Here is a 26,843-nt window from a genome sequence, read left to right on the forward strand (position 1 = left end):
GAGAGAGGGTTCAAAAAAAGTTTTTTCAGGATATCAAAATATTTAATAATCTGTCTCAACTTGTATTTAGTTCACTCTGCTTCCTGGCCTGGTGTCCTGGCCAAATTTACCTAATTATGTTCTGCCCATCCAAAATTCCCCCTGCAGTTTCAGCTGATGCTGGCATTCCTCACTTCTGCAGTGCCGTGTTGCTTAAGGTTATGTCATGTGAAGTGCCCCATGGCTTTCTCAGTTTTGTTTCTATTTAATGTGCATATGAGGAGGCTTCTGGGAGGGATAGTAAGGAGACATAGTCTACATTGTCTCCAATACACTGGTGATACCCAACTCTATGTCTCCATAACATTCCGCTCTGCCAGCGGCATGGCATGAATGATGCACTGCCTGTGTGGGACCGAGGCCTGCATGAGGGCAAGCAGACTAAGATTCAATCCAGATAACACTGAAATACTGTTGGTAGGTTGGGGGAAAGCCAACAGAAGAACTGGCAAAGACTGTATCAGCAATTCTGATTGGAGGCATGCATCCACTGTTTGGGTAGAAATAAATGGTCAGTTTTCAAATGGAGAGAGTTAAATAGTGGTGTCCCCCAAGGGTCTGTACTGGGACCAGAACTATTCAACATATTCATAAATGATCTGGAAAAAGGGGTAAACAGTGAGGTGGCAAAATTTGCAGCTGAGACTTAACTACTCAAGATAGTTAAGTCCAAAGCAGACTGCAAAGAGCTACAAAAGGATTTCACAAAACTGGGTGACTGGGCAACAAAACGGCAGATGAAATTCAATGTTGATAAATATACAGTAATGCACATTGGAAAACATAATCGCAACTATACATAAAAAATGATGTGGTCTAAATTAGCTGTTACCACTCAAGAAGGATCTTGGAGTCATTGTGGATAGTTCTGTGAAAACATCACAAAACTGCAGCCGCAGTCAAAAAACCTAACAACGTTAGGAAACATTAAGAAACAGATAGATAAGACAGAAAATATCAAGTTGCCTCTATATAAATCCATGGTACGTATGCCCACATTATGCAGATGTGGTCGCCCCTCTCTAAAAAGATATATTGGAATTGGAAAAGGTTCAGAAAAGGTCAACAAAAATTATTAGTTTTGTGATTTTGTTCCAGGCCATTTTCTGTTGCAAACATTTCATTTTTGGTGATGGTTTTGTCAAGCTGGCAAAGTTGCCTTTCAAAATATGGAAAATCAGAAACGTTAACATTTTGCTCTTCACTCCAGAAATTCAGCTGTACTTTCAAGTGGAAAACGGTGACAGTATGAAATATTTTAAAAAGGCAGAATAAAATGTGAAAAAAATATTGATTGAGGTTTTAAAATTTTATTTCACTTTTTTATACATCTTTACTTGGAAACACATACATTTTTTGATATAAGAACTCTAATTCTCTTGAAACAGCTTGAGACAATACTTTATAAGGTTAGAGACCAAAACATGGCCCTGGGTTCTTGATGATATTCTGCCCCAGGCCATGAAGGACCCAGGTGAGCAGAGGCAGTCCTCTGCTGACAAGACTGGAGCCTAGGACAGTACTAAAAGCTTAGCTAAAACTCTGCTAAAAAGATATATTCAGGGATAGCAAATATATTCTCACTGAGCGCATCCATCCAGAGAAAATCTATAAATGTTTTCTGCACCACAGCAGTGCCACCAGCAATAATGTTGGCAAATGCTGTAGCATAGACAAGGTGTAGGTGTCTTTACCATAGTGTTATCGAATCCTATTTTATTGCCATCACGTTTCTCATCAACAGCCAAGAAGGCTTGTTTCTTCCAGTAGGGATAACAAAACAGCATTGCCTAGCTTCTAGTGGTTAGAGCATGGGACTGGAAGCCACGAATCCTGTTTCTGGTTCTACCACTGACCTGCCATGATCTTGGGCAAATCACTGTCTCTCTCTATGCTTCTTTCCTGCCACCTATAAAGATACTGTTGATCCCCACCCAGGGTTGCTTAGAAGGTTAATGGTTATTTAGGATATATAGAGTCAGAGGCATGCGTGGTGTTTAAAAAAGCAAATATAAAGATGGGGGCCCTAGATTCTCAGAGAAGGGGTTGCAGATCCTTGATCTTGAGGCCACTTCTATGTCAGCCCCAGCAGAGATCAGAGCAGAGTGGAGGCTTCTCTTGTCTACACTGGCTGGCTATGACCCTCCAAGGGACCACCTACCAGCCAGGAATAGCTGGAGTGCAGCATCACACCCGCTTCCCAGCCCCAACACCAACGGCTACTGGATGGTGGTATAGACAGTGGTTTTATGTGTACTGGGGACTCCCCCTTCAAGGCGAATGCCTAGGGAGGGACATCTGATAGCTTTCAGCAGTGAGGGGGCTACAGAGAGAGCAAATCCGGGCTCAGGATTAAGCCCAAGGTCCCTGCCCTCAGGAGATTTAGTGTAAAATTAGGTCAGGACCAGGACAAAAGGAGAACTGACTGGGGGAAGATGACAGTGGTAGAGAAATGGAGGGAATGTGTTTGGGTGCCCAGATTCCCATGGAAAGGGGCATGTCAATCTTGCATGCTTTGTTGATTTGATGTTTGTTACTTTCTCTTTTTAAAGGTGGGTCTACACTGCAGCTCGGACGGTGCAGGTAAAGAGACACATGTTAGCTCTGCTCCAGCTTGGGTGCTAAAAATAGCAGTACGGCCATGGCGGCACGGGCTAGCCACCTGAGAACAATCCCACCTGGCCTCTGCGTCCATACGCGGTTGGCCAGCCTGAGCTGCCGCCCATGCCGCTGCTCGAGCACGCAAGCTCAAGTGGAGCAAGCACGTGTCTACCCACACGCTCTGGGAAGCTCCCTCACAGCTGCTGTGCAGTTCTATCCTTAATGTACATTTATATGAATGAAATATCTGCCAATGAAATCTCTCGTTTAATTCACATTGGCAAAACTCTAAGATCCTTGGAGGAAAGGCACTTCAGAAAGACTAAATCTGACTACTCTAAGAGTTTAAAAAATGTAGTTCTGCACAGTGATTGCTGAAAAGTGTCAGGCTCCCAGACTTGGCCGTTCGTGTGTACTCTGTGTGTCCAGCATTTAGGAAGGATCACAGCCAAAGAGTTCTACCCGGAGAGCAATGCTTCGATTCCAGGTTTTAGGAACAATGCGGATGAACCTGGAAAATATGGGTGGATTTAAGAAATGCTTGACCTGTCCGCTGCTGTTCTCATTCCCCCTAAATACCTGAAAGTAAACAAAACAAGGAATTAGTTTGGGAAAAAATTATTAAAAAAAAAGCGGATGCATTTGTAAGGTATCTAAATACTTCAGAGTTGCTGTGTTCGGGAACCGGGAGATGGACTGAATCACACCAGTGGTGTATATACAGCCTTCCTCCTCTAGGTCACTGGTTCAAATCCAGTCAAATCCAAACTGTGGTCTCTGTTTCTGTCTATATCACAAAAACTATCACCACAATTGGTGCTAACTGGCCCCTGTGTTGGCTGGGGACTGACAAATCTCCCCTCTCTTATCCCTAGATGTGGTCCCTGCAGGTTGGGATTGAAGCACTTCCGTCAAGGTGGCTTGGGGGATTTTGTAAGTGCTGTACCTGCTGTGTGGATGTATGGAGGTCTCAGCTCTGTCAGTCTGGGACCTTTCACCAGCACTAAATTCAATTAAAAAAATTAAAGCAAAAAATATTTTGCAGTGAAGTTTGGCAGAGGCTTCCGCATACACATTCTGTGCATTCCTTTGAAATGTCCCTCTTTAAAAGGCACACCACTGATTTCATCCCAGGTTCAACGGCATTCCACTCACATGTAGCATCTCCTCCCTTTTACTGGTGTAAATTATTTACATCAGAAATGAAGAGCCACAAAAGGGAAGTTCGAGAGTTCTCTAAAATAGAAGAACAACTCCGCCAGCATTTTAAATTCAACTGCAGGAACAATTTTTTGTGCCCCTCATTCTGGGGCTGTCCCTCATTTGGGCCTTGAGAAGTATGACAAAGTGCTCGGGATTCAGAAAAAAGGACAGAATTCTCCGAGTTTAAAATGGTACCTGTCATAAATATAAAGGGAAGGGTAAACCCCTTTGAAATCCCTCCTGGCCAGGGGAAAGCTCCTCTCACCTGTAAAGGGTTAAGAAGCTAAAGGTAACCTCGCTGGCACCTGACCAAAATGACCAATGAGGAGACAAGATACTTTCAAAAGCTGGGAGGAGGGAGAGGGACAAAGGGTCTGTGTCTGTCTGTGTGCTGCTCTTGCCAGGGACAGAACAGGAATGGAGTCTTAGAACTTTTAGTAAGTAATCTAGCTAGGTATGTGTTAGATTATGATTTCTTTAAATGGCTGAGAAAAGAATTGTGCTGAATAGAATAACTATTTCTGTCTGTGTACTTTTTTTGTAACTTAAGGTTTTGCCTAGAGGGGTTCTCTATGTTTTGAATCTAATTACCTTGTAAGATATCTACCATCCTGATTTTACAGGGGGGATTTCTTTATTTCTATTTACTGCTATTTTTTATTAAAAGTCTTCTTTTAAAAAACTGAATGCTTTTTCATTGTTCTCAGATCCAAGGGTTTGGGTCTGTGGTCACCTATGCAAATTGGTGAGGCTTTTTATCCAACATTTCTCAGGAGAGGGGGGGGTGCAAGTGTTGGGAGGATTGTTCATTGTTCTTAAGATCCAAGGGTCTGGGTCTGTAGTCACCTAGGCAAATTGGTGAGGCTTTTTACCAAACCTTGTCCAGGAAGTGGGGTGCAAGGTTTTGGGGAAGTATTTTGGGGGGAAAGACGCGTCCAAACAGCTCTTCCCCAGTAACCAGTATTAGTTTGGTGGTGGTAGCGGCCATTCCAAGGATAACGGGTGTAATATTTTGTACCTTGGGGAAGTTTTGACCTAAGCTGGTAAAGATAAGCTTAGGGGGTTTTTTCATGCAGGTCCCCACATCTGTACCCTAGAGTTCAGAGTGGGGGAGGAACCTTGACATGGTGGCACAGTGGTGGGATTAACCTGAAATCATTTGAGATCCAGTTGAGATTTTTTGAACTAGAAATACAGATTTTAAAAAGGAAATTTTTTTTTCTTTGGAAAGAAAGTCCAGAAAGCAGCTTTGAAACTGAAAGCAGCTTGGTTTCTCTCTGCTTTGTGGCCAAGCAGAGACAAAAGGGGATTATCTTGTGAATTGCAGGTTTTCTTTGCCTGGAGGCAGGGTACTTAACTCCTGCAGGGAAATTCACAGTCTTCCAATCCAGGGGTTTTTTTTTTTTCTTTTCTTCCTAAAAGTAAATAGGGGGTGTGTGTTCTACCCATTTGCTTTTTCTTTGGGCTGGGTAAGCAGGTTTCCAAGCAGTTGGAGGTTTTTTGCTTTAATTTGGGCCCAGAGCAGAGACAAGGGAATTGTCTTTTTCTGTAGGCTGACAATCACTATCAGAGAATAGGTATTCTATTCCAGCACAGCAAAATTTTACAGCCAAGTTTTGTTTGTTTATTTCTAAACCTCGGGTGTAAAGTTAGTAAAAACAGAGAGGTTAGAATGGCAAAATCCGCGGCTCGACTACAGCTCGAATTAGCCAAATTTCAGGCTGAGGAAAGACAAAGGGAACATGAAAGACAGATAGAACTCATGCAGCTGAAGAAGGAACAAGAAATGGAGGCAAGGAAGCATGTGGAGGAGGAGAGGGAAAAAGAGAGGAAGCATGTGGAGGAGATGGAGAGGATAAAGGCCCAGCAGAATATACCAACAAACCCTAGCAATCCTTCTCCAGGTACCACTTCCCATCCCAGAAAGTTCCCCACCTACAAGGCAGGTGATGATACTGAGGCCTTCTTAGAAAACTTCGAAAGGGCCTGCCTTGGGTACAACATCTCTGCTGACCAATACATGGTAGAGCTGAGGCCGCAGCTCAGTGGACCCTTAGCTGAGGTGGCAGCTGAAATGCCTAAAGAACACATGAACAAGTATGAACTGTTTAAATCCAAGGCGAGAGTCAGAATGGGGATAACACCCGAGCAGTCTCGTCGGAGGTTCAGAGCCCTAAGGTGGAAACCAGACATGTCATTTACCCGACATGCCTACCACATTGTGAAACATTGGGATGCCTGGATATCAGGAGCAAGTGTTGAATCTCCAGTAAATTTGCCCTTCCTAATGCAAATGGAACAATTCTTAGAGGGTGTTCCTGAGGAAATAGAAAGATACATCCTAGATGGGAAACCCAAAACTGTAATTGAGGCAGGAGAGATTGGAGCCAGATGGGTGGAGGTGGCAGAGAAGAAGAAAACTGGTCGCAGTTGGAGCGGAGACCAGAAGGGACCACCCCAGACCACACCCTATTACCGGGGGCCGCCCAAAGCCCCACCTACCTCCCAAAGAGCCCTCCAGACCCCTTATCGTCCCACCACCCCGTTCTCCAGCAGCCCTCCTCGCCCCAGTGACCCGTCAGCTGGACGATGTTTTAAATGTAACGAGCTGGGGCATGTAAAGGCCAACTGCCCCAAGAACCCCAACAGATTACAGTTCATTGCACCGGAATCACACCAGAGGTCCACAGGCCCAGATACCTCCCAGATACCCTTGGAGAGGAGGGAAACTGTGAGTGTGGGCGGGAAGAAGGTCACCGCGTGGAGGGACACCGGAGCACAAGTGTCAGCTATCCATGCTTCCTTAGTGGACCCCAATTTAATCAACCCAGAGATCCAAGTGACGATTCAACCCTTCAAGTCCAACTCTTTCAATTTGCCTACAGCCAAGTTGCCTGTCCAGTACAAGGGCTGGTCAGGAATGTGGACTTTTGCAGTCTATGATGATTATCCCATCCCCATGCTGTTGGGGGAAGACTTGGCCAATCATGTGAAGCAGGCCAAGAGGGTGGGAATGGTCACCCGCAGCCAGGCTAAACAAGCCGTGAGGCCTAGCTCTGTTCCGGAAACTTCTATCAGGACCCAGTCAGAGGTGATGGACCTGGACCCCAGGCCAATGTCTGCAACAGCAGTAGTGGATCCAGTCCCAGAGACCCAGACGGAACCAGTCCCAGAACCGGAACCAGCCGAACAACCAACACCAGACCCCGTGTCAGCACTGAATCCAGTACTTGCAACCTCAACAACGGAGGGCCCCACCGAACCTGAACTGGCAGCAGCCGATAACCCGACCCAAGAGGCTCAGCCGGAGCCTGAATCCCAACATAGTGCACCAGCGGAGAGCGGTTCACAGTCAACAGAAACAGCTCCATCCCCTATATCGCTTCCAGAGGGACCAAGCCTAGGTCCACAATCCCATGAGGAACTGATGTCTCCAGCATCAAGGGAACAGTTCCAGACCGAACAGGAAGCAGATGAAAGCCTCCAGAGAGCTTGGACGGCGGCACGGAGCAACCCACCGCCTCTCAGCTCTTCTAATCGATCCAGGTTTGTTGTAGAAAGAGGACTTTTATACAAGGAAACTCTTTCTGGTGGACACCAGGAAGACTGGCATCCTCAGAGACAGTTGGTAGTTCCAACTAAATACCGGGCCAAGCTCTTGAGCTTAGCCCATGATCACCCTAGTGGCCATGCTGGGGTGAACAGGACCAAAGACCGTTTGGGGGGGTCATTCCACTGGGAGGGAATGGGCAAGGATGTTTCTACCTATGTCCAGTCTTGTGAGGTGTGCCAAAGAGTGGGAAAACCCCAAGACCAGGTCAAAGCCCCTCTCCAGCCACTCCCCATCATTGAAGTTCCATTTCAGCGAGTAGCTGTGGATATTCTGGGTCCTTTTCCGAAAAAGACACCCAGAGGAAAGCAGTACATACTGACTTTCATGGATTTTGCCACCCGATGGCCGGAAGCAGTAGCTCTAAGCAACACCAGGGCTAAAAGTGTGTGCCAGGCACTAGCAGACATTTTTGCCAGGGTAGGTTGGCCCTCCGACATCCTCACCGATGCAGGGACTAATTTCCTGGCAGGAACTATGAAAAACCTTTGGGAAGCTCATGGGGTAAATCACTTGGTTGCCACTCCTTACCATCATCAAACAAATGGCATGGTGGAGAAGTTTAATGGAACTTTGGGGGCCATGATACGTAAATTCGTAAATGAGCACTCCAATGATTGGGACCTAGTGTTGCAGCAGTTGCTCTTTGCCTACAGAGCTGTACCACATCCCAGTTTAGGGTTTTCCCCATTTGAACTTGTATATGGCCGTGAGGTTAAGGGGCCATTGCAGTTGGTGAAGCAGCAATGGGAGGGATTTACACCTTCTCCAGGAACTAACATTCTGGACTTTGTAACCAACCTACAAAACACCCTCCGAACCTCTTTAGCCCTTGCTAGAGAAAACTTACAGGATGCTCAAAAGGAGCAAAAAGCCTGGTATGATAAACATGCCAGAGAGCGTTCCTTCAAAGTAGGAGACCAGGTCATGGTCTTAAGGGCGCTCCGGGCCCATAAAATGGAAGCATCGTGGGAAGGGCCATTCACGGTCCAGGAGCGCCTGGGAGCTGTTAATTATCTCATAGCATTCCCCACCTCCAACCGAAAGCCTAAGGTGTACCATATTAATTCTCTAAAGCCCTTTTATTCCAGAGAATTAAAGGTTTGTCAGTTTACAACCCAGGGAGGAGACGACGCTGAGTGGCCTGAACGTGTTTACTACGAAGGGAAATGTGCTGGTGGTGTGGAAGAGGTGAACCTCTCCATGACCCTTGGGCGTATGCAGCGACAGCAGATCCAGGAGCTGTGCACTAGCTACGCGCCAACGTTCTCAGCCACCCCAGGACTGACTGAACGGGCATACCACTCCATTGACACAGGTAATGCTCACCCAATTAGGGTCCAACCTTACCGGGTGTCTCCTCAAGCTAAAACTGCTATAGAACGGGAGATCCAGGATATGTTACAGATGGGGGTAATCCGCCCCTCTGAAAGTGCATGGGCATCTCCAGTGGTTCTAGTTCCCAAACCAGATGGGGAAATACGTTTTTGCGTGGACTACCGTAAGATAAATGCTGTAACTCGCCCAGACAACTATCCCATGCCACGCACAGATGAACTATTAGAGAAACTGGGACGGGCCCAGTTCATCTCTACCTTGGACTTAACCAAGGGGTACTGGCAGGTACCGCTAGACGAATCTGCCAAGGAAAGGTCAGCCTTCATCACACATCTCGGGCTGTATGAATTTAATGTACTCCCTTTCGGGCTGCGAAATGCACCCGCCACTTTCCAAAGACTTGTAGATGGTCTCCTAGCGGGATTAGGAGAATATGCAGTCGCCTACCTTGACGACGTGGCCATATTTTCGGATTCCTGGGCAGACCACCTGGAACATCTACAAAAAGTCCTTGAGCGCATAAGGGAGGCAGGACTAACTGTTAAGGCTAAGAAGTGTCAAATAGGCCTAAACAGAGTGACTTACCTTGGACACCAGGTGGGTCAAGGAACTATCAGCCCCCTACAGGCCAAAGTGGATGCTATCCAAAAGTGGCCTGTCCCAAAGTCAAAGAAACAGGTTCAATCCTTCTTAGGCTTGGCCGGTTATTACAGACGATTTGTACCGCACTACAGCCAAATCGCGGCCCCACTGACAGACCTAACCAAAAAGAAACAGCCAAATGCTGTTCAGTGGACCGGAAAGTGTCAGAAGGCCTTTAACAAGCTTAAAGCGACACTCATGTCTGACCCTGTACTAAGGGCCCCAGACTTTGACAAACCGTTCCTAGTAACCACAGATGCATCCGAGCGTGGTGTGGGAGCAGTTTTAATGCAGAAAGGACCTGATCAAGAATTCCACCCTGTAGTGTTTCTCAGCAAAAAACTGTCTGAGAGGGAAAGCAACTGGTCAGTCACTGAAAAAGAATGTTATGCCATTGTCTACGCTCTGGAAAAGCTACGCCCATATGTTTGGGGACGGCGTTTCCACCTGCAAACCGACCATGCTGCACTAAAGTGGCTTCACACCGTCAAAGAAACTAACAAAAAACTTCTTCGGTGGAGTTTAGCTCTCCAAGATTTTGATTTCGACATCCAACACATCTCAGGAGCTTCTAACAAAGTGGCTGATGCACTCTCCCGTGAAAGTTTCCCAGAATCAACTGGTTAAAATCGTCCTTGAGATGTGGAAAATATTGTTAGTCTTTATGTACTTGGTAGTATATTTAGAGATGCATGTGTCTTATTAACTCTGTTTTCCTAGAGCTCCAGGAAGAAATCCCAGCCAGTGTTTCACCCTAGCTGAGATTTGGGGGGCGTGTCATAAATATAAAGGGAAGGGTAAACCCCTTTGAAATCCCTCCTGGCCAGGGGAAAGCTCCTCTCACCTGTAAAGGGTTAAGAAGCTAAAGGTAACCTCGCTGGCACCTGACCAAAATGACCAATGAGGAGACAAGATACTTTCAAAAGCTGGGAGGAGGGAGAGGAACAAAGGGTCTCTCTGTATGCTGCTCTTGCCAGGGACAGAACAGGAATGGAGTCTTAGAACTTTTAGTAAGTAATCTAGCTAGGTATGTGTTAGATTATGATTTCTTTAAATGGCTGAGAAAAGAATTGTGCTGAATAGAATAACTATTTCTGTCTGTGTACTTTTTTTGTAACTTAAGGTTTTGCCTAGAGGGGTTCTCTATGTTTTGAATCTAATTACCCTGTAAGATATCTACCATCCTGATTTTACAGGGGGGATTTCTTTATTTCTATTTACTGCTATTTTTTATTAAAAGTCTTCTTTTAAAAAACTGAATGCTTTTTCATTGTTCTCAGATCCAAGGGTTTGGGTCTGTGGTCACCTATGCAAATTGGTGAGGCTTTTTATCCAACATTTCCCAGGAGAGGGGGGGGGTGCAAGTGTTGGGAGGATTGTTCATTGTTCTTAAGATCCAAGGGTCTGGGTCTGTAGTCACCTAGGCAAATTGGTGAGGCTTTTTACCAAACCTTGTCCAGGAAGTGGGGTGCAAGGTTTTGGGGAAGTATTTTGGGGGGAAAGACGCGTCCAAACAGCTCTTCCCCAGTAACCAGTATTAGTTTGGTGGTGGTAGCGGCCATTCCAAGGATAACGGGTGTAATATTTTGTACCTTGGGGAAGTTTTGACCTAAGCTGGTAAAGATAAGCTTAGGGGGTTTTTCATGCAGGTCCCCACATCTGTACCCTAGAGTTCAGAGTGGGGGAGGAACCTTGACAGTACCTTTCCCACTGAAGTGGTGTTATCCATATAAGGTTTCCATTCTGTGCCTTCATCACTGAAAAGGATGGCGTAGGTTTTCACAAACAGCTCCACAGACATGGACTTGCAACCCTGGGTTGTGATAGCGGTTATCTTCTTCGCTTTGAGGAGATCAATCTGCAACCACTGCTGGTTGTTGTTTGACTACAATCAATACAAAGAGTAATGTGTGAGCAAATGTGTGTTTGTGTCAATATTAGCACAACCAGAAACGTTGCTCAATGACAGTTAAAGTGGTATGAAGACATCCACCCACCCAGAACTTCAAACCTATGCAAACCAAGTTAAGGGAAGTGCTACCAGCATTCTCTGCGGGCCACACATCAGTTTAATCACTGCAGATGATACACGCTGACCCTCCATCCAGCATTCACTTCCATCGCCAACGCAGAATGAAAAGCAATAAAAATTCATCCCTGGTGAATTAACGTAGCTCTTATAAAGCACTTCTCATCAGTAGATCTCAAAGCGCTTTACAAAGTATCATCATCATCCCCATTTTACAGATCGGGAAACTGAGACATGCAGGGAACTGATTTGCTCAAGGTCACCCAGCAAGCCAGTGACAGAGCTGGTTATAGAATCCAGGCCTCCGGAGTCTCACTCCAATGCTCTAGTCACTAGGCAGTACTGCCGATCAACAGTAAAGCCAACAGGATTACACCAGATGAATTTGGCTCACAGGCCACCAACCTTCAGCGCTTACTCATCCACTGAGTCCAAAGAAACCACTCCCATGAGTAAGGGCTGCTGGGCCTGCTTCCAATCTCCACACAGTTTCATTGCTTTCCACGTCACATTATGAAATCAGTAAATGTTCTTTTTTTTAAAAAAGAACACCACCACCTCTCTCCCTTAAAGGAGCTGGGCATGTCCCAAACCTCCCGCTGGAAGGGAACTAAACAGGCTTTTCCCAGGAGGACTGAAAAGAAGAAGCCAGAGCACAGCATGGAGGGGACACAGGCACAGACATACCCCAGAGCAGCAGCACATTCGCTAACAGCAGCAGCTTTGACTGAGCAGTTTTTTCTTCTGTTTGCTTGTTACCTTTGCTTGCCAGGCATTCAACCTCCCTTGCTGATTGAGACGCGCGAGGGAAGGCTCCCATGCGTTATACCAGGATATCTTATAGGAAGAAGCTGTAATCTGAGCTTTTTTGATCTCCCCATTTTCCATTCCCAGCGGCAGAGAGCAACCTGTTAAGAGAATAGCAGTAGGTCTCCATTTAATCTCTTGAGCAGCAGTGGACCAGAGGAATAAGCAACAGGCTAGGAACGCCTGAGTTGTCATCCCGTCTCTGCCACTGACTTGCTGTGTGGCCTTGCTCAAGTCATTGTAACTGCCCTTGTGCCTCAGTTTCCCCATCTTTAAAAGGGAGGTAATGCAGAGTTGTTGTGAGCATTCATTAGTTAAAATGCGTAAAGCACTTTGAAGTTGTGAAGTGCTATCTAAATTCTAAATGCTCAGGATGTGGGAGAAGAGAATACATTTGCAGTCAGGGAGTGGAGCTCTCTTTGCCCAGTCATCACTAAAACGAAGCCCAGCAGATCTGTGAAATAAAAGGTTTGTTTATCTCTGCCTGTTATGGGTGAGACTGTGAAAAGCACCCAGAGTTAGACCAATTCTGACTGAGCGCTTTTGAAAGTCCCACTCTGTATTCTTATATTGCAATTCAAGGATTTCACAAGCATCTTGTGATGTTTGGATGCCCAACTTGAGAAACCCAGTTTTCAGAGGGTGGGCAGGGCTCAGTCTGAAAATCAGGCCTCTTTGAGGGGTCTCATGTTTGGCACCAAAGATCATGAATTGCTTTTGAAAATAAGAATGGGGGATTTCAATTATCCCCATATTGACTGGGTACATGTCACCTCAGGACGGGATGCAGAGATAAAGTTTCTTGACACCTTAAATGATTGCTTCTTGGAGTCCTGGTCCTGGAACCCACCAGAGGAGAGGTAATTCTTGATTTAGTCCTAAGTGGAGCACAGGATCTAGTCCAAGAGGTGAATATAGCTGGACCACTTGATAATAGTGAGCATAATATAATTAAATTTAATATCCCTGTGGCAGGAAAAACACCACAGCGGCCCAACACTGTAGCATTTAAATTTCAGAAAGGGGAACTACACAAAAACGAGGAGGTTAGTTAAACAGAAATTAAAGGGTACAGTGCCAACAGTGAAATCTCTGCAAGCTGCGTGGAAACTTTTTAAAGACACCGTAACAGAGGCTCAACTTAAATGTATACCCCAAATTAAAAAACCTAGTAAGAGAATCAAAAAAGAGCCACCCTGGCTAAACAGCAAAATAAAAAAGCAGTGAGAGGCTGTCATAAATATAAAGGGAAGGGTAACCACCTTTCTGTATACAGTGCTATAAAATCCCTCCTGGCCAGAGGCAACATCCTGTTACCTGTAAAGGGTTAAGAAGCTCAGCTAACCTGGCTGGCACCTGACCCAAAGGACCAATAAGGGAACAACTCAAATCTTAGGGGGGTGGGGAAAAGCTTTTGTTTGTGCTCTTTGTTTACGTGGTTGTTCTCTCTTGGGACTGAGAGAGGCCAGACAGAAATCCATCTTCTCCAACCCATCCTAATCCAAGTCTCCAATATTGCAACCAGTATAGGTAAGCCAGGCAAGGCGGATTAGTTTATCTTTTGTTTTTCTTGTGAATTTTCCCTGTGTTAAGAGGGAGGTTTATTCCTGTTTTTGTAACTTTAAGGTTTTGCCCAGAGGGGGATCCTCTGTGTTTTGAATCTGATTACCCTGTAAAGTATTTTCCATCCTGATTTTAGAGAGGTGATTCTTTTACCTTTTCTTTAATTAAAATTCTTCTTTTAAGAACCTGATTGATTTTCCATTTGTCTTAAGATCCAAGGGTTTGGGTCTGTGTTCACCTGTACAAATTGGTGAGGATTATTATCAAGCCTTCCCCAGGAAAGGGGGTGTAGGGCTTGGGGGGATATTTTGGGGGAAGACGTCTCCAAGTGGTCTCTTTCCCTCTTCTTTGTTTAAAACGCTTGGTGGTGGCAGCATACTGTTCAAGGCCAAGGCAAAGTTTGTACCTTGGGGAAGTTTTTAACCTAAGCTGGTAAGAATAAGCTTAGGGGGTCTTTCATGCAGGTCCCCACATCTGTACCCTAGAGTTAAGAGTGGGGAAGGAACCCTGACAGAGGCAAAAAGGCATCCTTTAAAAAGTGGAAGTTAAATCTTAGTGAGGAAAATAGAAAGAAGCATAAACACTGGCAAATGAAGTGTAAAAATACAATTAGGAAGGCCAAAAAGGAATCTGAGAAACAGTTAACCAAAGACTCAAAAAGTAATAGCAATTTTTTTTTTAAAGTACATCAGAAGCAGAAAGCCTGCTAAACAACCAGTGGGGCCACTGGATGATGGAGGTGCTAAAGGAGCACTCAAGGACAATAAGGTCATTGCGGAGAAACTAAATGAATTCTTTGCATCGGTCTTCATGGCTGAGGATGTGAGGGATATTCCCCAACCTGAGCCATTCTTTTTAGGTGACAGATCGGAGAAACTGTCCCAGATTGAGGTATCATTAGAGGAGCTTTTGGAACAAATTATAAATTAAACAGCATTAAGTCACCAGGACAAGATGGTATTCGGCCAAGAGTTCTGAAGGAACTCAAATGTGAAATTGCAGAACTACTAACTGTAGTCTGTAACCTATCATTTAAAATCAGCTTCTGTACCAGATGACTGGAGGATAGCTAAAGTGACACCAATTTTTAAAAAGGGATCCAGAGGTGATCCCGGCAATTACAGGCCTGTAAACCTGACTTCAGTACCGGGCAAACTGGTTGAAACTATAATAAAGAACAATATTGTCAAACATATAGATAAACATAATTTGTTGAGGAAGAGACAACATGATTTTAGTAAAGGGAAATCATGCCTCACCAATCTATTAGAATCCTTTGAGGGGGGTCAACAAGCATGTGGACCAAGGGGATCCAGTGGATATAGTATACTTCGATTTTCAGAAAGCCTTTGACAAGGTCCCTCACCAAAGGCTCTTACGCAAAGTAAGCTGCCACAGGATAAGAGGGAAGGTGCTCTCATAGATTGCTAACTGGTTAAAAGATAGGAAACAAAGGGTAGGAATAAATGGTCAGTTTTCAGAATGGAGAGAGGTAAATAGTGGTGTCCCCCCAAGGGTCTGTTCTGGGACCAGTCCTATTCAACATATTCATAAATGATCTGGATAAATGGGTAAATGGTGAGGTGGCAAAATTTGCAGATGATACAAAACTACTCAAGATAGTTAAGACCCAAGCAGACTATGAAGAGCTACAAAAGGATCTTTCAAAACTGGGTGACTGGGCAACAAAATGGCAGATGAAATTTAATGTTGATACATGCAAAGTAATGCACATTGGAAAACATAATCCCAACTGTACATATAAAATGATGGGGTCTAAATTAGTGTTAACACTCAAGAAAGAGATCTTGGAGTCCTTGTGGATAGTTCCCTGAAAACATCTGCTCAATGTGCAGCGGCAGTCAAAAAAGCGAACAGAATGCTGGGAATAATTAAGAAAGGGATTGAAAATAGGACAGAAAATATCAAGTTGCCTCTATATAAATCCATGGTACGCCCACATCTTGAATACTGCATGCAGATGTGGTCGCCCCATCTCAAAAAAAAAGATACTGGAATTGAAAAAGGTTCAGAAAAGGGCAACAAAAATGATTAGGGGTATGGAGCAGTTTCTGTATGAGGAGAGATTAATAAGACTGGGACTTTTCAGCTTGGAAAAGAGACAATTAAGGGGGGGATATGATAGAATTCTATAAAACCATGACTGGTGTGGAGAAAGTAAATAAGGAAGTATTATTAACTCCTCATAGCACAAGAACTAGGGGTCACCAAATGAAATTAATAGGCAACAGATTTGAAATAAACAAAAGGAAGGATTTCTTCACACAATGCACAGTCAACCTTTAGAACTCCTTGCCAGAGGATGTAGTGAAGGCCAAGAACATAAGAGGGTTCAAAAAATAACTAAATAAGTTCATGGAGGATAGGTCCATCGATGACTATTAGCTAGGATGGGCAGGAATGATGTCCCTAGCCTCTGTTTGCCAGAAGCTGGGAATGAGTGACAGGGGATGGATGATTACCTATTCTTTCCCTCTGGGGCACCTGGCACTGGTCACTGTCGGAAGACAGGGTACTGGGCGAGATGGACCTTTGGTCTGACCCAGTAGGGCCATTGTTATGTTCTTAAATCTTGGCCCATAAAAATAAAAAGTGGAACCTATTTTTCTAAGGTGTAGAGGGGAACGAAGTACCCGGGAGTTCTCATTGCTCACCTTCGACTTCACAGCCCAGGAGTTCCATCCGAAGAGTAGGCCTGTTGTAGGAGTCAGTTGGATAGACCCTAATATACCTCGCAATGATAGGTGGATCAATATGGTTGTCTTTTATCCCATGGGCATCTGAATTACCTTCAAACAACTAGTAAAACAGAAAAAAGCAATTAAGAATTCACAAAAGATAATGATATTAATTTAAAGCAATTGCAAGCTTGGTCCTGCAAACCCTATGTCATGCGATTAAGTCTTTACTTATGCAGTTTCAATGGGGCTACTCACATTATAGCAAAACCTAAAAATACATCATCCTTATCTTTGCCTTACTATAGCATCCAGAGGCTAAATCAGGGACCCAGTGTGTTAGGCGCAGTACAGACCCCTATTAGGATATTAATAGGCAGACAACTAAGACCAGTAAAGACCTAACGTGTATTAACGCCTATCATTCAAACACCACGGTACTGTGGGTATGGCTACACTACTGCAGCTGCAGGTGCAGCGGAGTGCTGGAGCTGTACCACTGTAGTGCCAGAGCGTTCCCCCTTCCTTTGTCACTGGAAGGGCTTTTCCATCAGTGTAGTTAATTCTCCTCTTCAAGAGGTCGATGGAAGAATTCTGCATCTACAGTGGGGCGTAGGCTGACCTAACTACATTGCACAGGGTGTGATATTTTTCAGAGCCCTGAGCAATGTAGCTAGGTCAGTTTGATTTTTAGGTGGAAACCAGGCCGCAGAGTTGAGCTCCAGCAGGTAGGGGACGGATGTTTGGGCATAGCTAGGAGACCCCTGGAAGGGCAGGTGCGATATGGACACCTGGGTTGCACATGCGTTAGGTAGCTACTGCTAATATTGCTTTGCTAACTATTGTGACAGGGTGCAAGGGCTGGTCCGCACTGAACAGTGGCAGGAGTTCAGCCCAGCGTCCCACTCTCCTTGCACATGTGCTCAGGGGAAAGACTATAAGACAGAAGTGAGGCCTGTGCAGAAGTGGGGCTGCACAACCAGGGTTACAGGGCTGGGTTGAAGCCCAGGCTCGGGAGATTCCTTATCTCTTATTACGATCCTGTATTCTCCTTTGTTATACACACCAGGCCAGACTAGTAAAGGGATCTAGGGGCCTCACGATGCAGATAGGTATCTAGTGCTGTTTTCAAAACGCCCTTTAGGTCCTTTGGAATTAGTGGGATTTTCCAATCTGCATCTTCATGCGCCTAGATACCTTTAAAAATCTGACCCCTTATTCCTTGAGAAAAGCCCCTGGTGGCTGCCTGTTACTTTCTGCTGAGCTGCATAAAGTCAGGGAGGCTGTGGTGATTAACGAGCAGGCAGACCTTCTGTCCCCCAGTGCTGTTTCCTATGAAGGTGATCCACTTCCGTTTGTCCTTGCTGTAAGTCATAAAGAACTCTTTGACATACAAGGACTTCATCCATTGCTTGGCTCCCTGCGTCTGTATCCCTGTGATCAGAGCTTCCCTTTGCAGGTCCACCTGTAGAAGACCAAGATACACAAACTGTAAGAAAAGCTGCACCGTGAACCCGATTTCATCCTCTGGCACCTAGGGCATGGTGCCCAGGCCTGCATTTAGGCACTCAGAATGGCACTTCCATGCCCGAGATGGGTAACGGGGTGTCTAAGCACTAGCGCAAGAGTCCAAATGAGGAGTTGTGTCCTAACCTATTTTATTGGTGCGTGTATTTATTTGTAGGCATTTTTGGGGTGCCCACCACCACAGTATCTGGGCAGCTGACAAACATTAATGAATCCATCCTCGCAGCATCTCTGGGCAAAGCAGTGGAGTGTTACTATTTCCATTGTACAGAGAGTGAGGCACAGAATGGGAAAGGCATAATTTCAAAAGCAGCCTCTGGTTTTGAGCATCCAGCCTGAGATAACCAGGGCTTGTTTTTGGGGGATGTTGAGCCCCCACAACTCCAGCTGAAGCCATCAGGGGCCAGGAGTGCTCAGCACCTCTGAAAAATTAGAACCTGGTGTCTCAAGCTGGGCACAGAAGCACCCTCCAAAAAAATCAAGCAACATTTGAAAGTTTTTGCACAAGGTCACACAGTGATTGTGTAGCAGAGCCAAGGTCTCCTGATTCCCGGGAGTGAGTGCCTTCACCAGAAGACCCTTCCTGCCCCCTTAGGTCTTCTGATGCTGACAATGAAAAGGTCAGTGATGTTGTTTACTAGCGAAGCTGTGCAGGGAAAGAAAGATGCTCTTTCTGGAGCAGATCAGAAGGAAAAAACCCCACAATTAGTTTAAAGGGAGTTTTCAGCCCCACTTCATCAAGCACAAACAGATTATTTCTCTCTCCAAGTTTTCTGCCCATGCAAAAGAAAAGCAATTCTTTTCATGGATTTCAGGGGGATTTGGAAGGCATCTGTAACCACAGACCCTGGTTTCCACTGAGCAAGTCACATGAGAGCCATTAACTCCTTCACAGCTGCTAGACTGTTCTTGTGTATTTTTAATAAATAATTATGTTGACTATAATCACTTCCAACGTGTTGGGGGGAAGAAAGAAGAGAGGAAAGGTGTTGGGCTGATAGCTGGGGGAGAGTGAAGTCTTCCTTTTATCCACCCAACATGGGGAGTGACAGTGCAACCTTCCCCCACGCTAGCCCACCCACAGGCCTCCGCCCAGAGCTGCAGGTGCCATCCCCAGGGGTCAGAGGGGTGTTCAGTCTCCACGGCCCATCCAGTCCTTGGTCTCTCTTCTGAGACTCTCAGCAAGGGGGCCAGTTAGCACCAGTTTTGGTGGGAGAAGGGGTGGGTTTGTCATGTGCACTGAGAACATCAGCTCATTATACACAGATCTCTGAACAAGGCTCATACTGCTGTGATTTTCTGGCTCCAGCAAAACCAGGCTGGATTCAGACAAGCGAGGTCGCAGAGAAAGCCTGCACATCCTGTTATCTATCTCGTGAGCTGTCCAAGTTCCTCCTTAGCAGCAGTTTTAATTGAAAATCCATAATAACCTGCAGCTGCATATTGAAAGTTTCTCTTTGATCCAGTAAGATGAGCAAAGAGGCAATTTTTAGAGGAGATAGGCTTTTAGGTAGGAGATAGCACAGCTCTGACTGGGTAAGCAAGGAGTCTGGGAGGCTCCCATTTGCCACACCTGGTAAAGCAGCTGCCTAGGGATCACTCATGTCCCATTTAAGAGCATGAGCTGTAGTGACATGCAGGACATACCATCTGTCAAGCTACAGAGAGCAGATACCACAACAAACAGGCAATTTCTGCAAAATCTTCTAGTGCTCCAGCCAGTTCTAAGGAAATACTCAGCGTGCGCCTGATTTTCAAAACAGCTCAGCTACCTGTTAGGCACCGAAATGAAGTGACCAGATACTCAGAAGTACTCCGCATCCAGGAGTCTCCACTCTTGAACATCTGGCCAAGTCTTTAGGGGCCTAACAGGTCGCTGAGCTTCTCCAAGAACCTGGCCACTTGTTCTGGGGTTTCTGGACAGCCACTAGAATCGGAACAGGAAGAGCTTAAAGTATAAAACAACTTATAATTCATTAACCGCCCCCCGCCCTCCACACACACACGCCATGCAACAGTTTGTGTCCTGAAGTAGAAACCAGATGTCTAACCCATGACTAGACTGGAGGATTAGCTGGTCACTCAGCAAGGGCTGAATACATATACACATTGAGAGAAGGGGACAGCAAAAGAACAGACTGTTTATCTACAGTATGATTGCCCTGCCGCTGCCCAGGGTATAAACTTCCCCGCAATTCCCTCCGACAACAGGTCACGACCCTGACACTATACTGGGTCAGTGACTCAGCACTCACTTGAAGAGGACCATGCGTCCTACTGAATCACCAGTACCACTTCCTGCAACACCTGAGTTTTCCTCGGCAGCCTCTTTGGGAAGTCTAGTTATAGTTTGACCTTGTTTAACACACACGACACCTAAAATAAACCCAGCATGTGTGTGGTGGTGTAGCTGCAGGCATCAGCTAACCTGTCTGGACCTTACAGTGGGCAAGTATATATGATACCAACCATACCTGGATCCATGGAAATTCACCTTGCTCCATGTCAGTGCTCCAAGCATTATATTTTCCAGCGTTGTTTAATCTTGCTAATTTAGGTTCCCAGTAGTCTAGGTGGAAAAAAGGAACAAGGATAAAAGGTAAAAATCAAGGAAAACTAGAAAGCCACTGCGTGCATATTTCAGTTCTTCTTTGGTTTGTCCCGAAGGAAGAGACTCCAGTACAAATACCTGATAAGCTGTAAAGCTGACAAAAGCTTCAGAGACATTGGATGTTATCAGCAAATAAAAATTGATTGTATCTTTGAAAAGTGGCTTTAAAAGTAATATAATACCTAGCTCTTATCTAGCACTCTTCATCAGCAGCGCTCAAAGCACTTTATAAAAGGGATCAGTATCATTATCCCCATTTTACAGATGAGGAAAATGGAGGCACAGAGCAGTGAAGTAACTTCCGCAACGTCACCCAGCAGACCAGTGGCAGAACTAGAAATAAAACTCAGGTCTCTTGAGCCCCCAGTCCCTTGCTCCAACCATTAGGCAACACTGTCTCCCATGGCACCCTTTTATTTAACATACTACTTCCTTTAGCTTTGTCAGCATTAGGAGTTGGAGTCTAGTTTAAACATGCAGCAGCCAGAGCTAAACAGAGTTTGGTTACGAGCGGTGCAGGCAGAGTCAAACCATGTTCTACGTCCAACATTGCTTGGAATGTCATTTTGCAGCGTTTTACTCCCTTATAATATTCATACACTGCACTTCTACATCTCATTCCCCTTAAAAATAGCAATGAATTCTCAATGCCATTTTACAGCTGGAGAAACTGAGGCACTGGGGGGAGAAGTGACTTGTCCAAGGCCACCCGGCAGGCCAGTGGCAGAGACAGGAATAGAACCCATGTCTCCTGACAACCCTGCCCTGTACATTAACCAGCAAATAGAACAGGAGGAGCAGAAAAGCCTGCCTCACTGTCAGAAGACAACAGTGATATGGGCCAGGTCTATACACTTAAGTTTTGTCAGCATAGTCCTGCTGGTGAGAAACGGGTTGGCAGGGGGAAATCACACCTCCTAGCTGACATAGTTATGCTGGCAACCTCCTCCCCCCGGATCTTCTGGAGGTATAGCTAATGCTGTTCAGGGAGGCAGTGTAGCTGTCGCATCAGAACTCCTTCTGCCAGCCTAGGATGCATCTCCACTAGGGTGCTCTGCTGGCATTGCTATGCAGCCAAGCTCTGCAGTGTACACATGGCCTTGGGCTGCTCAGTCCTGCTCTGATTCTGGGCCTGCAGAACCAGAGAGCTTTCTGGAGTCTGACAGCCTGTTAATTCCTGAAATGATGCCAGAAGACAGTAGCATACGTGAAACACAGAGCTGCAGAGAAAATCTACAATTGCACTGCCTGGTGCCAAGTCATAGTACTGAGGACCATGTCTGACCTTCTCAAATAATGTGTTTCAACTCACTTATGTGACGAGAAGCACTGATCTGTGAATCAAGTATAAGTCCATGCATTAGGCCCATTGGTAACTTGCACTCTAGAGAGAACACAAACGTGTTTGATTACTGATGAGCTGCATTTCATAACTTATCAGGAAAAAGAGGGTCATTCAGAGTCATGTTTGAGGAGCTGGCTGGGCCTTTCTCAGGAGGTCACCCCTTGTGCCTGTCATAAACATACAGCTAAGGGTAGCCTAGAATTCCTCCTTACCTGTAAGGGGTTAAGAAGCTCAAATAGCCTGGTTGGCGCCTGACCAACAGGACCAATTGGGAAAGAAGGTACTTTCAAATCTTGGGAGGGGGGAAGGTTTTGTTTGTGCTCTTTGTTTTATGTGGGGGTTCTCTCTTGGGACGGAGAGGGGCCAGACAGAAATCCATCTTCTCCAACCCATCCCAATTCAAGTCTCCAATATTGCAACCACTGTAGCTAAGCTAGGCAAGGCGGATTAGTTTATCTTTTGTTTTTCTTGTGAATTTTCCCTGTGCTAAGAGGGAGGTTTATTCCTGTTTTCTGTAACTTTAAGGTTTTGCCCAGAGGGGAATTCTCTGTGTTTTGAATCCAAATACCCTGTAAGTATTTTCCATCCTGATTTTACCGAAATGATTTTTACCTTTTTTTTTTTTTTTAAATAAAATCCTTTTTTAAGAACCTGACTGGTTTTTCCATTGTTCCAAGACCCAGGGGTTTGGGTCTTTGATCATTTTGTAACTAACTGGTTAGGATATTATTCTCAAGCCTCCCCAGGAAAGGGGGTTTAACGGCTTGGGGGGATTGCTGGGAGAAGATGTCCTTTTCCCTGGTTCTTTGTTAAATCACATGGTGGTAGCAGCGTTACTGAAACCCAAGGTACAAGAGAGAATTTGTACCTGGGGAGTTTTTAACCTAAACTGGTAGAAATAAGCTTAGGGGGTCTTTCATGCAGGTCCCCAGATCTGTACCCTAGAGTTTAGAGTGGGGAGGGAACCCTGACAGTGCCAACTCCCAATAGGGCACACCTGGGACTTCATCACAGAAGAAAGACAGAAAGACAGAAAGAAAGAAAAGGAAGAAGAGCTCTATATGCCCACAGGATCAAAACCATCTCTGCATTCAATTCCCTCAATTAAGGATTCATAGGTGATTTTAGGGAATCAACAAATGTAAAGTTAGTGCTCTGAATGCGACACAACACTTCTTTTAAATTCAATTTACTATAATCACTCCATGAGCTCCCCCTTTTTAATCTAGCCATTTCCCCAACTCAGATGCTATTCAGTCATTACTGTCCCATGCCCTGAAAGGGAGAGAGAACTTTAGAACTAGAATCCTGTATCTTAGAATGATCATGATCAGATTCAGTACCTTTCTCTACAACGATAAAGGAGGCCTGCATTCCAGCTTGCTGATATTCCCCCACTTCGGTGTCTAAAAGCCACATGCCAGCTTTTGGTGGTGTCATTTCAATAGTTCGAAATGAGCCTTTAAAAGAGAGAGGAGAGAAACAAATCACAGCTCATCTATTGAAAGGTTAGCAGGAGATTGGCTGACACAGAATAGTGAGGCTGGATAAACCAGGGCCTATCGATCCTGCCCATTCTGGTGGCTTTTCAAAGTGAGAGTCCAATATCCTGCACCTATTGGAAAGCGTAGCAGATCCACTAACATCATTCTCCTTTTAATAAACAGGTTCTAACTGGAGACATGCGGGAATCAAAAGTTCAGATCTCAATCCAAGCTTCACCGCTTTAAAATTTACTTTTTCACATAACCTTGGAATCAGGCACATATTTTGTATAATACCGCATACACAGTGTATGCTGTGTGATCATGTAGTGAATGACCTAACCTTTTACACTGATTCATGCTGTGGTAACAGTAACTCTGAGGGGCTGATGCTGGCCCCTGCTCCAGCCATGGCTCTGGCAGCGTGTAAGGGTTGTAAAGGAGTCACAACAGACCATGCACTTGAGGGGAATTCTCCCCGAGTCACAGCCGTATGCTGCTCCCACCATCCCGACACGTTCTTAAAAACCTCCAGTGATGGGATTCCACAAACTCGCTTGGAAGCCTATTTCAGAGCTCAACTACCCTTAGAGTTAGAAAGTTCTTCCTATTGTCTAACCTAAATCTCCCTGGCTGCAGATTAGGCCCATTACTTCTTGTAGGCCCTTCAATAGAGAACAACTGGTCACCTTCCTCTTTATAACAGCTCTTAACATACTAGAAGACTGTTAGCAGGTCACCCCTTCAGGTTTCTCTTCTCAAGACTAAACATATCCAGTTTATTTAACCATTCTTCATAGATCAGGTTTGCTAACCCTTTTATCATTTTTGTTGGTCTCCTTCAGACCATCTCCATTTTGTCCACATCTTTCCTAAAGTGTGTGCCCAGCACAGGGGCCGGCTTCTAATTTCCCCCAGGGGTGCTCAACCCCTGCTCGGCCCCAGGCCACACCTCCATCCCCGCCCTCCCTCTTCCAACCCCCACTCCACCCCCGCCTCTTTCTGACCCCTCCCCCAAGCGCACCCCATTCCTGCTCCTCCCCCTCCTGCACAGGTGTTCCGCAGCGGGCAGGAGGCACTGGGAGGGAGGGGTAGGAGTTGATCGGCGAGGGCCAGCGGCAGGCGGGAGTGGAGCTTAGCTGCCGGTGTGTGCTAAGCACCCACTAAATTTTCTCCATGGATGCTTTGGCCCTGGAGCACCCACAGACTCTGTACCTATGGTGCCCAGAGTTGGACACAGTACTCCAGCTGAGGCCTCACCAGTGCCGTGTAGAGCAGGACAATTACTTCCTGGGTCTTACATACAACACTCCTGTCAATAGACCCCAGAATGATATTAAGCCTTTTTCACAACTGCATCACATTATTGACTCATTTTAAAGTTGTGATCCACTATAACCCACAGATCCTTTTCAGCAGTACTACCGCCTCACCAGTTAGTCCCCATTTTGTGTTTGTGCATTTCATTTTTCCTTCCGAAGTGAAGTACTTTGCACTTGTCTTTATTGAATTTCATCCTATTAATTTCAGACCAATTCTCCAATTTGTTAAAGCTGTTTTGAATTCTAATCCTGTCCTGCACCCCTCCCATCTTGGTACCACCTGCAAATTTTACAAGCACTCCGTTATCCATGTCATTAATGAAAATATTGATGAGTTCTGGACCCAGGACTGACCCCGGATGGACCCCACTGGATAAGCCCTCCCAGTTTGACAGTGAACCACTGATAACTACTCTTTGAGTACCGTCTTTCAATCTCTTGTGCAACCACCTTATAGTAATTTCCCTAGTTTGGTTATGGCAGTGTCATGTGGGATTGTATGAAAAGCATTTTGATGGCAACAAAAAAGAGCTCTATTGAGATTATTAACTAGTTATTCATGGGCTCTTTCTTTTCAGTATGAATACTAGGGTCTCTAGCCACAAGTCTCCAAGCACTTTACAAATGGCAATCAGCACTATAGTCCTCATTTTGCAAATGGGGGAAACTGAGGGACAGAGCAGGGAAGGAACTTGCCCATGTTCACTCAACAGGTCAGTGGCAGACTGCCTCCCACCTCTATCTCCCCTATACAAACCTGCTATGCCTGATCAGGACATTAGTCCGTGCACTCCATACCCCATCTCCAACCTTGCCCAGTAACTTACATTTCAGAGGAGGGCGGCCTCCGCTCCAGTCCCACCTCCCCAACTCAATGAGGTAGATGATGCTGGGGTTGGGGAAGTCCTTTCCGACCTCACAGGAAATGAACAGCTAGCACCTTGAAACATAAGACTTGACCATCACTATCTTAATGTGCCCAAGCCAATTTCTGCTTCTGCTAATCTAATGACACTGAATTTTAGTAGAGTCACTCCAACATTACCAAGTGTAGAGCTTAGACTCATAATTATGAGTCGAAATGACAAGACACTGAGCTGATATGTACCTGGAAGGAGAGGGTAGACACCAAGCTGATGCCCAGGGACTTCTGTGAAGGTCTGACCGTGAAAGTGAACCACGTGAATATCTTTTGATCCGCCCATATTCAACAAATGCCATCGGACCAGTTCATCTTTATACATCCTCAGTCCTTGCAAGTGATATATGATCCCATTAATGGCTGAAAAGGAAAATATTACAAGAGATAAAAGAAACACACTCCAGCTGAGAGATAATAAAGATGTCAGATAGAGTTTGACCAGAGGATACAGATTGGATCTAGATCCAAATGACCCCAAAGCCTATAGCGTTTCAGATGTGGTGTCCTGGTCCATGCCCATCTCTAGTGTCAACATATAATAATGACCTTCTCAGTTTATGAATTAAGTGTCATTGCAAGTGTAGTTGATGGTCATTCAAATAAGCGGGAATGCTTTCTACCTCCCTGGTGGAAACAAAATTAACAAAAGCCCCAGAAACTCTTGAACAGTTAAAGTAAGATAGTGTTGAAATTTATCTCTTTGAATGAGTCAAACATGAGGCCAGCTTGATTCATATTACGTTTGTGAGCCAAACTAACTCCATAAAGCCTATATTAGGGGGCCTAAATTAAGTTGTTTCCTCTTAAAGGGTCATTATCAAGTGGGTGTTGCAGCTCTGAAAATTTCAAGGGAAAAGCCCCCAGGGTCCCTGCTGGTAGTGGAAAAAAAAGGTCTAGAAAATATGAATCAAGTGTTAAGCAATATCCAAATGTCTCCCTGAGATTGCAGACAGCCTAAAGCAATAGCTCTGAGAGGCGTGAACTATCCACTTCATCTGAATCGTGCATTGATTCTGAAATGTAAAGGTGATGATTTAAATGTCAGCTTTGGTAACTATTTCACTACTGATCATTTTAGTGGAAACATCCAGCAAATGTGCT

General features: G+C 45.2%; 1 protein-coding gene across 1 annotated transcript in view; it reads right to left on the reverse strand.

Moving 5' to 3' along the window:
• Positions 1-1,370: 1,370 nt before the first annotated feature.
• F5 (coagulation factor V) overlaps positions 1,371-26,843 on the reverse strand; it is a 76,276-nt gene continuing 50,803 nt past the window's right edge. The window contains exons 17-25 of the mRNA XM_075118741.1: positions 25,929-26,102; positions 23,358-23,474; positions 21,982-22,053; positions 20,533-20,627; positions 17,841-17,996; positions 16,508-16,652; positions 12,222-12,370; positions 11,136-11,318; positions 1,371-3,219 (exon numbers count right to left, since the gene is read on the reverse strand). Coding sequence (XP_074974842.1) covers positions 3,073-3,219; positions 11,136-11,318; positions 12,222-12,370; positions 16,508-16,652; positions 17,841-17,996; positions 20,533-20,627; positions 21,982-22,053; positions 23,358-23,474; positions 25,929-26,102 — 1,238 coding nt within the window. The 3' untranslated portion in view covers positions 1,371-3,072. The remainder of the gene's footprint in view (positions 3,220-11,135; positions 11,319-12,221; positions 12,371-16,507; positions 16,653-17,840; positions 17,997-20,532; positions 20,628-21,981; positions 22,054-23,357; positions 23,475-25,928; positions 26,103-26,843) is intronic.

Source organism: Caretta caretta, chromosome 1, assembly GCF_965140235.1.
Source record: "Caretta caretta isolate rCarCar2 chromosome 1, rCarCar1.hap1, whole genome shotgun sequence".
Lineage (NCBI taxonomy): Eukaryota > Metazoa > Chordata > Testudines > Cheloniidae > Caretta > Caretta caretta.